Here is a 13,338-nt window from a genome sequence, read left to right on the forward strand (position 1 = left end):
CCTGCAGAAGTCCATCCAGCAGGTTATCCAGGACAGGCTTGGACACTCAATCCACAAACGCCAGTCTTGCGGAACGCAGCTGTTCCTCTGCAGAGCCACTCTGAGCATGCTCAGTCTGCCTTCCACCCGTCGATGAGGAACCTGTTTGTAAGGAGGAAAACCAGATGTGTTCAGCTGTAAGTGCTGAAGTGTTCACTGTGACAGAACATTGATGAGGGAGAAGCATCTGATCACTGCTGGGTGTATTCTGTGTATTCATTTAGCAGACGTACAGCCGTGCAAACAGAAAGTGCAGAAGGCATAGTTCTAACAGTATTTTGTTCTCATCAGTTAAACCTCATTTAACTTTAACATTTAGACTTTACAGTGGGTGGGGCTTCCTTTTATTCAAATGTCTTTGTGAGGGGGACTGATTCTGGCATCAGGTTGGTGGACGTTGCTGCCAATCATTAACCTCAGTAAAGTACTGCAGAAACGGAAGCCTTAAATTGGACCTTGGGGATGTCCTGTACCTTAGTAGTTAGTTGAACACGTGCTGCCCACATCTGCTCTCCTTCTCTCCCTCTCTCCAGAAGCCTCAGCCTCACCTCTGTGTCAGTGCTCAGAAACACCTGGAAGTCGGGGTGGTAGTTTGGACCGTAGTTCCAGTGGACCTGAACACGCTGAAACACAGATGAGAGCAGAAGGGAAGGTCCTCCAGTGGCTTGTTAAGAAATGTGGGAACAGGTATCATGTCCTCAACAATAAGAACAGAGGTTATGACACTCAGGTCACTGAGCTGTTGGACAAGGCGGAGGAGATGGTGGCAGGAAACAGGAGGTCACTATGAGATGGAGAGAGGGATCCTGGAGAAGATGGAGGAGAGGAGGAGGGCAGAGGAAGAGGGAGCACAACAGAGGCTGATGAAGGTGCAGGAACAGAGAGAGACTCTCAGATCACTAATGGGTGAGTTTATTTCAGTGTCCACCCAGAGTCCTGGTGTTATTAAGCTATGTGACATGCAGTGTATGATACACATTTACAGACAGATTATAGTATAAGTGAATGTTTTGTTCAATAATTGTTTAACAATGCTGTTCATAATGTACAGTATTTCCAGTAAATTGCAGATTAAAGGACACTGTTATGAAAAGAAAAAATGTCTGCAGCTCACATAATTACCGTTTAGTATAAATGCTTCAGTCACCACTACTTTGAACTCAGATGAATGTGAATTTCACAAAGAATATATAATCCCTCTTTTACTCTCCACTTCCTGTTTTTCGATCTCACTTTCTTTCACATTTATCTATTTTTTCCTGCCTCCCTTTCTCTCTTTCCTTCTCTGACAGGTGACTCCCTCAATCTGTCAGAGCTGAGGATTGTGCTGCTGGGGGGGAGATATGAAGGGAAGAGTTCATCAGGAAACACCATCCTGGGCAGAGAGGAGTTTGACCTGAGGACAGCTGCTCAGTGTATGAAGAGACAGGGAGAAGTAGCAGGGAGGCAGGTCACTGTGGTCGACACTCAAGGATGGTGGAGGAATCTCCCTGTAGAGAGTACTCCTGAGCTGGTTAAACAGGAGATAGTACACAGTGTGTCTCTGTGTCCTCCAGGAACTTACACTCTCCTCCTGGTTATAGACTTGAGTGACTCATTCAGAGATGAACACAGAAGATCAGTAGAGGGACACCTACAGCTTCTCAGTGAGAGAGTCTGGCATCACACTATAGTGCTGTTCACTTGTGGGGACTCTCTGGGTGACACAACCATTGAGCAGCACATTCAAATCAAATTCACATTGAGACAGAAGGGAAGGTCCTCCAGTGGCTTGTTGAGAAATGTGGGAACAGGTATCATGTCCTCAACAATAAGAACAGGGGTGATGACACTCAGGTCACTGAGATGTTGGACAAGGTGGAAGAGATGGTGGCAGGAAACAGAGGAGGTCACTATGAGATGGACAGAAAGATCCTGGAGAAGGAAGAAGTGTGGAGAAGATAAAAAGAAATGCGGGCGAAACAGAGGGAGGCTAAGGTGATGAAGCAGAGAGAGATCCACAGAACATTCATCAGTAAGTTATTTCTGCTGCCTATGCAACATGTTTGTTTGTAAATGATGAGACAGTGTGCAATGTCGTCCAGACCTGAAGTCAAGGAGGTTGTGAAAGTATTTTATTATGTCTGCAACAATGTGTCCTACAACCTAGTACAGAAAGCAATGGTCTTCAACCCAGGTCATCAGGGCCCACTGTCCTTCATGTTTTAGATGTTTCCCTATACCAACAAACCTGATTCAAATGAATGAGGGGTTATCAGTCTCTGCAGAATCATCTGAATCAGGTGTGTTGGAAGACTGAAACATCTAAAACATGCAGGGCAGTGGGTCCTGAAGACCAGGGTTGAAGATCACTGACATAAAGCATACAGTAGCCCTTATAGTCCCCAAATGACAAGTAGTTTGTGACTCGACACTGGTGCACTGTCAATGTATGTGTTGTTTCCTATGAAGTGTTAATGTAATAACACTGTGAAATGTTTAGTTTGGTTCTATAGCAATAAGATAATATTATATAAAGCTACACAATATCATTTATACATCACAAGGCTTATTTTAGAAACTCCTCTGTCTCTCTACTAATTTCTTAGAGAGACAACGTGTTTAGTCACATAAATGTGCTGTGATTTGTGCGTTGTTGTGCAGTGAGTGGAGACAGCAGAGCTGAGACAGACTGTGATTCTAGTTTGATATCTGAGGCTGGATCACTGCTGAGACCTGAGAGTAAGATGCCTGTCTGTCTGTCTAGATACTTTACCTGCTTACTTGTGTCTGTTTGTTTTTAGGTTTACCTGTCTGTCCTTCAGTCAGTTTAATGTTCCGTAGATGTCGTCCCTTGGTAGAAATCTAAGCAGCCCAGTAGCTGGTCTGACCTGCTGTGTTTCTCTACAGAGTGGGGAGGTGGTAGATCTGATGTCCTGTCTCTGAGGAGCTCTGGCTATGGCTCCCAGACGTCCAGACCTTCTGGCTCTGCAGAGGAGCAGCTGCGTTGTACAAGACTGGAGTATGTGGGGCGAGTGTCCAAGGCTGTCCTGGATTATCTGCTGGATGGACTTCTGCAGGCGAGGGTGATCAACGATGCTGAGAGAGATGAAGCGAAGGTGGAGACACAGAGGGCAGAGAGAGCACGGGCCACCATCGACATGGTCTTGAGGAAAGGAGATGACTCATGTTCTGTGATGAGATGCCTCCTGTGTGATATGGACCCCTACTTATATTCAACACTTGGCTTTAAATAATGCTGAATAGGATGAATTTATAGCTGTAACAAAATGCTGGTGAAATGTTTCAGTCTAGAAACGGGTTAGTGGCATGGCAGCAATGAAGGATGGGTTTTAATGTAAATCAAATTCATATTGTATACATATTTAAATATTGTATGGATGTTCAGGCGGAAAAAAAGGATGGAAAATCACTGATTATGGAACTTATTTCCACTAGGTGGTAGAAGCATTTTTACTTAATGTAAAAGTTTTATATATTCAATGCAATTTTATATAAAAGTTAAAATGTATTAATCTTTAAGGTTAAGGGTCACTTTTTAAGACGAGACATGAGTAACTGTAGACCTCACTCAATTGCTCCTCCCAAGGTTTCTTTTCTTTTACCTTACTATCTATATTCAAGTAATCTGTATTTGTGTGTTTCATTGACATCTTAATCATAGACTGCATCATGGGTACTGTGCATTAGTGTATATGTATTGAAAGATGGAAGGAGTGGTAAATTATACAGTAGTGGTAAATAAAACTGTCAATGAACTACAGTGTGTTCTTTATCAGATGGCAGCAAATACATTATTTTATTTTTACACCTGAGATGGTGCAATGAAAACTTTTAAAGTCCCTGTAAAGTGAATTTTGAGTTTGCCAAGACACATCATTTAAAAAAAAGTATTGCTTAAACACACATTTGCAGAAATCCCAGGGGGGATGGGGGGACACGACCCCCCCCCCCCAATCCTGGGCAAAATACGATTTGTCCCCCCCCAATATATCATTGTAAACATACCTATATAATTTGAAATAACAAATCACGTTTTCTAATTGCTGATTATAGACACGTAATTGCTAGTTTTTAAATGTCAAAAGATTACAAACTCCTGCCCTTTGTCTCACAATGGTTTTACCCACTGCAAATGATGCAGGTTACAGGTACAGTGGTAATCTGACAGTGGCTTACCTCCAGTAAATAGTTGTACGGGTGTAAAATCAAAGCAAGAATGGTCAAGGTAAAGATAAATGAAATATATATTTTATATCATTGCACATGAATGAAATCAATTACAAGGCAAACATGTTACAAAATGAACGTTTTAAATCTTACCTACTCTACCATGGTTATTGTAAATCAGAGGGAGACAGAGCAAGGAGAATGAGTAGGACATGTCAGAGCTGAGGAGAAGCCCTCAGGAGAGGAAGAATCCACAGAATAATGCTTCACAATTCCCTTTAAACCAAACGATTATCTGTAGGACAACCAAACAAATCACATCTTGACCCTTACTTATCAACATATGACTAGCAATGCGACAGTATTGCTAGCATATATCGGCCTTTTAAGTAACACAAAGAGGTGAGATCCATCAAGTAGAGACTCAAGAAGCAACTCCAGATTTTAGCATATGAGAGGTGGGGGGCAGGGTGACCCCCATCCTTACATAGTTCAAACAAAGAATATGTTAGAAATGTCTTTACTTCTACCACTCAATACGATCCAACACATTTACACTTCTACCAGTAAATACAATAAAAACACATTTATAATCCTCACCAGTCTTCATTTTCGTTGCAAATGACAAGTCACTAGTCTTTATGCTAGCTAGCAATTTGATTTTAATTTCTTTAGTAACCTATTGTTATTATTCTTGTTAAATCATTGTTAATGTTATTAGAAAGAAATTGGCCCCAAGTCATAATATAGATACATTTTTATAACAGCTAAAGTAGTTAGGGCCACAAACTGTGACACATTTACTCATACCATGACCTGGGTTGTCCACACACATCACTCAGACAATCATCATAGTGCCCAATCACCACCAGCAAAGCACTTCAATCGGTGCTCAAATCTCCCAACACCCTCTAATTACTATTCCTAAAACAAATGTATTTTCCTTCATCGGCTAACTCCCATTAGTTGCCAACCTGTTGCAGGTGTGTCTGATTAATCAATTCCACACTTTGAAGTCATCACAAACATGTAAGTTTAAAAGGTGACAGGGTCCCCTTCTACACACCGAATTGACCTTCTACTAACACAGAACTCCAGGAAGAGCTGCTGTCACATATGTACTTCGCTTGGTGAGAGTTTTTGACTACGTTTAAAAATAACATTAAGTATTTTGGTTGTATCTAGGTGTTGTAGTAGTAAGGAGTTTAATGGCATTGTAATGTTTTGAAATTCTTTTCTTCCAGATCTGTGAACTCTGAGAATAGGTGCAGCCACATCTCGTCCATAGCCGACATGATCCAAATGGTACTAAATGCTGGATTTAATTTGTGTGCTTAAAACTGTATCTGAAATGGCCATGGCTGACATTTCCATGTTTCTCTCTCAGCTGGGCTTCGCCATCATCGCTGGACTGCTCTTCAGCTCTGGTGCACCTTTTTAGATTTTGTTAACACAACCATAATACTGAATGGTTACTTAAGTATTTAGAACATTGCAAGTAGTCTTAAGTGACTAGTCATGTACAAAGCATTCAGTAATTGAATGCTTTTGTTAGTTACCCCCTGATAAGGGTTAGCTAGCTGGAATTGGGATTTTTATTCTCAGATACCGTACCTCATCATGATTTGTCACATGACTAAAGTCTCCTCTTGACAGACATCGATGCACAGATTACTGGGAATCCAGGTAAGACTACCCCACTGAATGTATTTTAGATAATTATGCATTTGAATGATTTGTTGGGTTCATTCAGTCTTTTTCTCTGCTCAGTAAATCCCTGCTACTACCCTACTCACATTCGTAAGTACATTTTTGTTTTCATCGATAATGTGAAAATGCATAAAGTGCAGGGAAACATTTCTCATGTGCTTTTCGGTTTGTGACTGGTTCAGAGTGCTGGACAGACTGGTTTGACAGGGACGACCCCACTGGGACCGGAGACTTTGAGACCCTGGTGGATCTACGCTCTGAGAACCTTGGAAAGATCTGTCCCAGTCCTGTACAGATTGAGGTCACCACCATCAGTGGAGTGAGTCACACTGCAACAGGGAACGTATTTGCAGCGTAAGTACAACCTGGATTGGTTAGCTGATTTACAAACAAGGTACCAGTTTTTGGGTTATTTTTACACATGCCAGATTAGTAATCCTAACATGGTGAAACGGCTCACCACCCGCCTATGAGATCGAGTCAATTTTATGGATGATTCTTTAATGTAACGGAAGGGAAGATGGTAGCCAATCGTTATAAGGTATGCATTTTATGGTTCTTTCAGGGTTGACACGACCACAGGTTTCATCTGTAAAAACAAGGACCAGCCGCCCAAAACGCCCTGTCAGGACTACCGTGTTCGTTTCAGATGCTACCCACCATTTTGTGGAGACGGTAACCAGCTAGGCCTGTCCAAAAAAGCATTTCTAGCCCAACTAACTGAGGTGAGGTGGTGTGAAGAGATTGTATTGCCTGAGGTCCATTTTGTTTTTCCAATGTTTCAACCGTTTAGTAGTGTGCTGGAGCAAGTGGTACGATCGCGACGACCCTAGTGGGACAGGGGACTGGGAGCTCCTCGGTGATATGCAGAAAGAATATCCTGGATCCATCTGTGCTAATCCCTTTTACATAGAGAGCGTTACCGTGGACACCAGCACCACTGCCATTGCAACTGGGCAGATTTTCTACATGTACGTACAATTTCTGTTTTCAATTTGGAATGCATCCTTCCTTGACAGTGAAGACACGCACTGGATTCTGGGTAAAGGGAGTCAGGTGGCTGAGCGGTTAGGGAACCGGGCCAGTAATCTGAAGGTTGCCAGTTCGATTCCCGGCCTGCCAAATGACGTGTCCTTGGGCAAGGCACTTCATCCTACTTGCCTCGAATGTCCCTGTATTTACTGTAAGTCGCTCTGGATAAGAGCGTCTGCTAAATGTAAAGGAAAAGTCTTGGGCCAGAAAGGTAGACCGTACTGGTGTCAAGGTTTCTTGTATTCCCGTTGGTGGTTTAAATGTCCATGCATCTCATTTGGTCTCTTTACCACTTCATGGCTCTAGAAGAGACATTTCTTTGAATCTCATTTCAATGGCAGGTCTGTGGCGAGTACTGTACGCAAAAATAATGGGTGCAGATATTATTTTTTTATTTTTACTAATAGTTCTCTTGCCACTTGATGGGGTGGTGTTAACTATTGTAATCCTTTTTTCCAGCTACAATCCGACCCGGGGCTTTGTCTGTCGCAATGCAGACCAGAAAGGTGGTGGTTCCTGTCGTGATTACAAAGTGAGGTTTGGGTGCCCTTGTGATTGCTAATTCAAACTGAAAACGACTGGAAGAAATGTTTGGCTAAAAATGGAGATTGAGACTTCCTAGTACACAACCATGTACAGTTTTCTAATCTGATCAACTAGAGCTCTGGTTTTAAATGTTTAATTGTAATTCTGGCTTCCATGGTTTCTGTAAGAATTATTTGTGGAAATAAAAGTACTCATCTCAAGTCCATACTGCCCTTTCCTTCCTTCCAGTGTAGAAGTCTTGTGAAGTGTTTGTGGTTGTTTTTATTATCGGGCCAAATCTTCAGGTGGGATGGAAGATGAGACCGAACTAGGGGTGGCACGGTACATGTATTCGTACCGAACCGTACGGGTGTCACGGTTTGGTGCATGACATTACACGGTATAAAACGTACAAATTAATGTAATGCGGAACTACGGTTAGATACTCGTGTTATTTAGGGACATGTAATCTGAAGCTCTGAATGGCGCTGCCGTGAGTCAGAGATGGGCTAGCTAGCAGCACTGAGGGCGAGTGGTGGCGACCCACGAGAGAAAGGACCCGCCGGCCTTTAAGATTGCAAGTTTGGGAACACTTCGGTTTCCCATTCAGTTACAGTAGTACAGGCGAGTGTGGTGGATAAGACAATTGCCCTGTGTGTCGGCGTATGTGAGTCTAACATGCTAACGCATCTGGCGTGTGCTAAATGACTAAAAATATCCGACGCCATCACCCAGGTGTGCCATCACTGGCCGAGACAAACATTTTCAGCTTCTCCCTAGTGCTTAACCAGCCATTAGATACACATACAAATAGGGCCAAAAAAATTACTGACGCAATCGGAATTTAGTATGTCATCTTCAATGCGCCGTATTCACTCATAGAGGAACCTGATTTGTATTGCTTTTCCCTCCGTTGTACCGAACCATGATGTATGAACCGAATAGTTTCATTTATTTAATATACATTTACATATAAAAAGAGAGGAACCTTCATGAACATATCATCTTATAGGTTAACTAATTTCACACAGGTTAAATTTAATTTCAGCTTTTTGTATAGTAGGTTAGTCTACGCGTCAAAACAGCCAGTAAAAGTGAATGCCTCCCCATCTTCAATGATGCCATTCTCCTCGCCACACGTCTCACCAGTCCTCGCAAACAATGCACATGATCCAATCCTCTGTCTTCTTGGGATCATTTTCATCAGCAAATTTGGCTTTACAAATGTTTCAAATGCCCTGGTCATCCGGGCTTGTACCCTCCATCTTTCTTTTTTGTTTGTTTTGTTTTTTGTTTTGTCTTTGTTTGTGTTTTTGAGGCAATGTATGAGAAGTGTTCATCACTGGTTAGGTGGTAAGAGGGTGGTTTGGACCTCTTTCTCGTCTGGCCTCTCTCTCTTCGGAATGGTAATTAGTGTGGCGAAAGACACCTCTCCTTGGCCTATGTTAGTGGTATCTACAGACACTTCTGCCCCAATCCTATCAGGCATCTCTGGCAACTCCAGCTGTTCATCCTCCTGTGCTCATCCTTCAGGCTCCAGTGCCCTTTCGGTGGTCAAACTTGGCTCATACACATTGGGGTGTATGGCCATGGGATTTACTGGGAACATTCCAGTCCCCCTGAAGCCAGCTTGGGCAGTCTGGACTGTGGCTGCCCCCCTCCATGCCCTCCCAAACATGGAAAAAAAACTCTGCTTTAAGGAGCTTTCTCCCTCCTGTTAGCCGCAAGAAGCTCCGTCCCTCCTCATTCCAATGGTGTTTAAGGGACTTGAAGAGGGACTTTTCCGCTGGTTGCAGACAGTGGGTGGTGTGGGAAGGATAGCACACCACATGTACCCTATGTGACTGCATGAGCCTCAGGAATTCTATGTTGTATACATGGCTGGTGTGACCGTCCAGCAGCAACACATGTGGTCTGAGGTCATCCTTAGGGAGCATGTCCACAAACTGCTTCCCCCAATCCAAAAACAGGTCTGTTGTTACCCAGCCGTTATTGGACACCTTCACTACTGTGTTGGGGGTAACATTATAAAGCCACTCTGCTTTTAGCCTCTTGGCTTTGAAGATGATCAAAAGAGGGCCGTAGTCCCCTGCAGCATTAAAGCTGGCCAAAGCTGTTGTCGTCTCCCCCTTTTCGCCTGACGTGACCTCGTAGCAGGCACTCCCCACCTCTGAAATCACAGTGGCTGATAGAAAATGGTCCTGCACTCCTGTCTCGTCACAATTCCAAATGTGGGAAGGCACATCCTTGATTCCCAACTCAGTAAGGAGATCTTGATATTGATGGAACCATTTATCAATTGTTGTGGGGTTAATCCCTGCTGCTCTTGCAGCAGAGAGGGCCTCAGGTTTCCTTTGGCTGAGGTCAGGATTTCGGCGCATGAAATTTTCAAACCAGTACTGCCCAGCCCTCTTCTTTTTTTTTGAAAATCCAGGCAAGTTGTTTGCCTCTGCATACTGGTAGGCAAGTGACTGGATCTCCTTTCTCCTAAGTGGGAAACCTCTCTTGGAAAGGGTCTTGATCAGCCTAACCAACTCTGCCTCACTCTCATTAGGCAAGACTGGTTTGTGACCCGAAGCATGTTTGTAGCCTTGTACATTATTCTTGACCCTCCGCTGTAGGGTGCTTTTTGGCACGTTCCATGCACGTGCAATCATGCGAAGTTGTGGAGCCTGCCCTGCCTCCACCTGCTCCCTATACTCCATTATTGCACCCTTCATCCTATCCTCACTCCATTGATTCAACTTTAGCCCTGGCTTCTGGCCTGGCCTATTCTTCTTTGCGTTCCTCCCCTTCCTCCCTGACCTCTTTTCTGTCAGTGGATTCTGAAATACATGATTATTATCATCATTACCATTATCCAGTCAATCGGAAGTTGGCTAATTAATTATGCTAACTAGCTAACAATTACCATAGCGATTAGCATTAACCTTGCTCAATATAATCAGTTGAATCAGTCTTGGTTGAAATATCTACATTTAGTCATTTAGCATCTAGCTAACTAACTAAATTTATGAGGGGTATATAAAAAGGGAACAAAATTTCCCCCATTAGAATGATTTAAATGGCTGTCCCAGTTTTCCAGTAATACCGTGTCCCAGTTTAACAATACACTATTGGTTGACTGGGACAGTGTCAAAATCGCATTTTTATAGAAAGTCGATGATTAATATTAATGATATTTAAAAAAAACTAGAGAGGGTACAATTTCTGGGGAAATTGTAGTGTGTGCTTGCTTGCGTCGGTTGCACAGGGGTCCGTTTTTTAATGACATTTTTACAACTGATATTTCTGTATTTTATATAAAAATGCATACTTATTATTTATAAAGGTTACATAGATTAAAAAAAAAATATTTTGTTGCTGCTCATTTACAACTGAAAATACGAGTGAAGTGTAGAATGAAATAGATGTCTTCTCATTTCCCCTGCAAGAGGCAGCCTCATCGTTGAATCAAAACGATGAGGTAAATATCACGAGATATCGTGATATTTTCATGCATTTAGCCTACTCATTGCATTCATTCATTAATAAAGAACCCCCTTTGAAGATTATTCTACGACGTTACCGGCAGTAGAAGATGGAATCGCGATTCAAACAGTACCATCTGCTAACTGAAAATATGCCCCCCAAAACGTAAATAAGCTTGACATTTATTTCGTGGAAAATCGCTCATTCATAAAAAGCTCGCTGGTAGCGATCATTGTCAGTAACAACGCAAAATGCGATATAGCCCTGTGTGGAGAAGCTGCCCCGGTAAATTGTACTACTACGGTACAGTACTACTGCTGTGTTCGTCTTGGTAGCGATTGCGTTGGTTGAATTGGATTTAACGTTACGTTGTACGGTTTAGGCTGAAATTAATTATTTTCATGAACAGATTGACAAAGTTTAGGCTGTGGCAATGAAGTTCAGGTTAGTAGTTAGATAGACTTTTGATTTAAGTAAGTAAGGGGAGTGCCGAACATGTTCTGTCGCCGTTTGACTTCCTAAACAGCTGTGTAGATGTTTTTGTAGTGTCTCGCGTAGGCTACAGCGTTGCAGTGATACACTGGATTGAAACCACAGGTAATGATAATTTCACCCACAAATCGTTTACTTGTAATCTAATGTCATAATAAATCCTACAACGAAAATGTATATGTGAGGAATGTTTATTTTAACGATTGAAAACAGATACATCATAGACCACTGTAGTATGTGTTGCCCGGGCAACACAGGCTAATGTCATGATGCTAATACTTCAGTGAAATAGTAGACTACTGTTTCCGAAAGTAGATGTACTTCCTTAATAATATCAGCTTATATTGTACATTACACATCACAATTGTGTGTCATATCACAAAGTAAAATGAGTAAATAGTTATCACCCTGGCCTCTTTGCTTGTGGCGTTTCTGCAGCTGCCTTGCAGTAAAGCTATAGTTAGCCTAGCTATCCCCCAAGTTAACAGATGCGAAACGAATGTTCTGCCAAAGATAGTCACGCGTGTTTTCGTGACGTTAGTGTCGTAGTGACGTTAGTAACGTCAGTGACTGTGGCTAGCAAATTAGCTGCCTTGCAGTAAAGCTATAGTTAGCCTAGCTATCCCCCAAGTTAACAGATGCGAAACGAATGTTCTGCCAAAGGTAGGTAGTCACGCGTGTTTTCGTGACGTTAGTGACGTAGTGACGTTAGTAACGTCAGTGACTGTGGCTAGCAAATTAGCCACCGTTAGCTTCACTTTTCGCCACAAAAATTTAACTTGAGCCTAAACCATGCAACGGAACGTAAATCCCAATAGAAGCAACTCAATGGCTACCAAGACGAAACTTTTGACACCTAAGTTGTGTATGTAGGCCAAATATTGACTGAGTTTTAGGGGGGCAAAAAGAAATAAAAATAATATGTGAGAGAACAAAGGTTGTGCCCTTGCCGAAGGCAAAGCACACCCAATCACAGTCTTTCTCAGCTCTGCTGTCTACACTCACTGCACAACAACGCACAAATAACCAAACAAGGTCAAGTATGATGAAGTGTAACATCCCCAGAGAGGATCTACACAGTGGGTGAGCGCAGGTCTTCGGCCACGAAGTATCTTTTATGTGACTAAACACGTCTCTCTGAGAAATGAGTAGAGAGACAGAGGAGTTTCTAAAATAAGCAGTATATTCGTATATATGTATAAATGATATTGTGTAGCTTTATATAATATTATCTTATTGCTATAAACTAAACACTCATTTGGGCACTATAAGGGCTACTGTATGCTTTATGTCAGTGGTCTTCAACCTGGTCTTCAGGACCCACTGCCCTGCATGTTTTAGATGTTTCAGTTTTCCAACACACCTGATTCAGATGATTCTGCAGAGACTGATAACCCCTTATTCATTTGAATCAGGTTTGTTGGTATAGGGAAACATCTAAAACATGAAGGCCAGTGGGCCCTAATGACCTGGGTTGAAGACCATTGCTTTCTGTACTAGGTTGTAGGACACATCGTTGCAGACATAGTAAAATACTTTCACAACCTCCTTGACTTCAGGTCTGGACGACATTGCACGCTGTCTCGTCATTTACAGACAAACATGTTGCATAGGCAGCAGAAATAACTTACTGATGAATGTTCTGTGGATATCTCTCTGCTTCATCACCTTAGCCTCTGTTTCGCCCGCATTTCTTTTTATCTTCTCCACACTTCTTCCTTCTCCAGGATCTTTCTGTCCATCTCATAGTGACCTCTTCTGTTTCCTGCCACCATCTCTTCCACCTTGTCCAACATCTCAGTGACCTGAGTGTCATCACCCCTGTTCTTATTGTTGAGGACATGATACCTGTTCCCACATTTCTCAACAAGCCACTGGAGGACCTTCCCTTCTGTCTCA

At 42.5% G+C, this 13,338-nt stretch overlaps 3 protein-coding genes across 3 annotated transcripts in view; 2 read left to right on the plus strand and 1 right to left on the minus strand.

The window, feature by feature from the left end:
• The window catches only part of LOC134024910 (uncharacterized), a 186,515-nt gene extending 173,405 nt beyond the window's left edge, over window positions 1–13,110 (minus strand). Inside the window, 1 exon segment of the mRNA XM_062467658.1 lies at window positions 13,071–13,110. Coding sequence (XP_062323642.1) covers window positions 13,071–13,104 — 34 coding nt within the window. The 5' untranslated portion in view covers window positions 13,105–13,110.
• Window positions 1,834–13,338, plus strand: part of LOC134024909 (caspase-1-like) — a 94,882-nt gene continuing 83,377 nt past the window's right edge. Inside the window, exons 1-3 of the mRNA XM_062467656.1 lie at window positions 1,834–2,053; window positions 2,683–2,760; window positions 2,929–3,314. Coding sequence (XP_062323640.1) covers window positions 1,990–2,053; window positions 2,683–2,760; window positions 2,929–3,275 — 489 coding nt within the window. The 5' untranslated portion in view covers window positions 1,834–1,989 and the 3' untranslated portion in view covers window positions 3,276–3,314. The remainder of the gene's footprint in view (window positions 2,054–2,682; window positions 2,761–2,928; window positions 3,315–13,338) is intronic.
• LOC134024907 (uncharacterized) lies at window positions 5,248–7,697 on the plus strand. Its single transcript, XM_062467654.1, has 9 exons — window positions 5,248–5,339; window positions 5,454–5,514; window positions 5,597–5,636; window positions 5,866–5,895; window positions 5,980–6,009; window positions 6,102–6,273; window positions 6,485–6,594; window positions 6,713–6,890; window positions 7,411–7,697. The coding sequence occupies exons 2-9, from the start codon at window positions 5,503–5,505 to the stop codon at window positions 7,511–7,513; spliced, it is 675 nt and encodes a 224-aa protein (XP_062323638.1). The 5' UTR covers window positions 5,248–5,339; window positions 5,454–5,502; the 3' UTR covers window positions 7,514–7,697.

Source organism: Osmerus eperlanus, chromosome 8 (assembly GCF_963692335.1).
Source record: "Osmerus eperlanus chromosome 8, fOsmEpe2.1, whole genome shotgun sequence".
NCBI classification, from domain to species: Eukaryota; Metazoa; Chordata; class Actinopteri; order Osmeriformes; family Osmeridae; genus Osmerus; species Osmerus eperlanus.

Excerpts from the sequence above, each read along its gene's own strand:
- LOC134024907 (XM_062467654.1), top strand. Across the intron at positions 5,637-5,865 it reads TGGACTGCTCTTCAGCTCTG|ACATCGATGCACAGATTACT; the intron begins GTGCACCTTTTT and ends TCCTCTTGACAG. Across the intron at positions 6,891-7,410 it reads ACTGGGCAGATTTTCTACAT|CTACAATCCGACCCGGGGCT; the intron begins GTACGTACAATT and ends CCTTTTTTCCAG.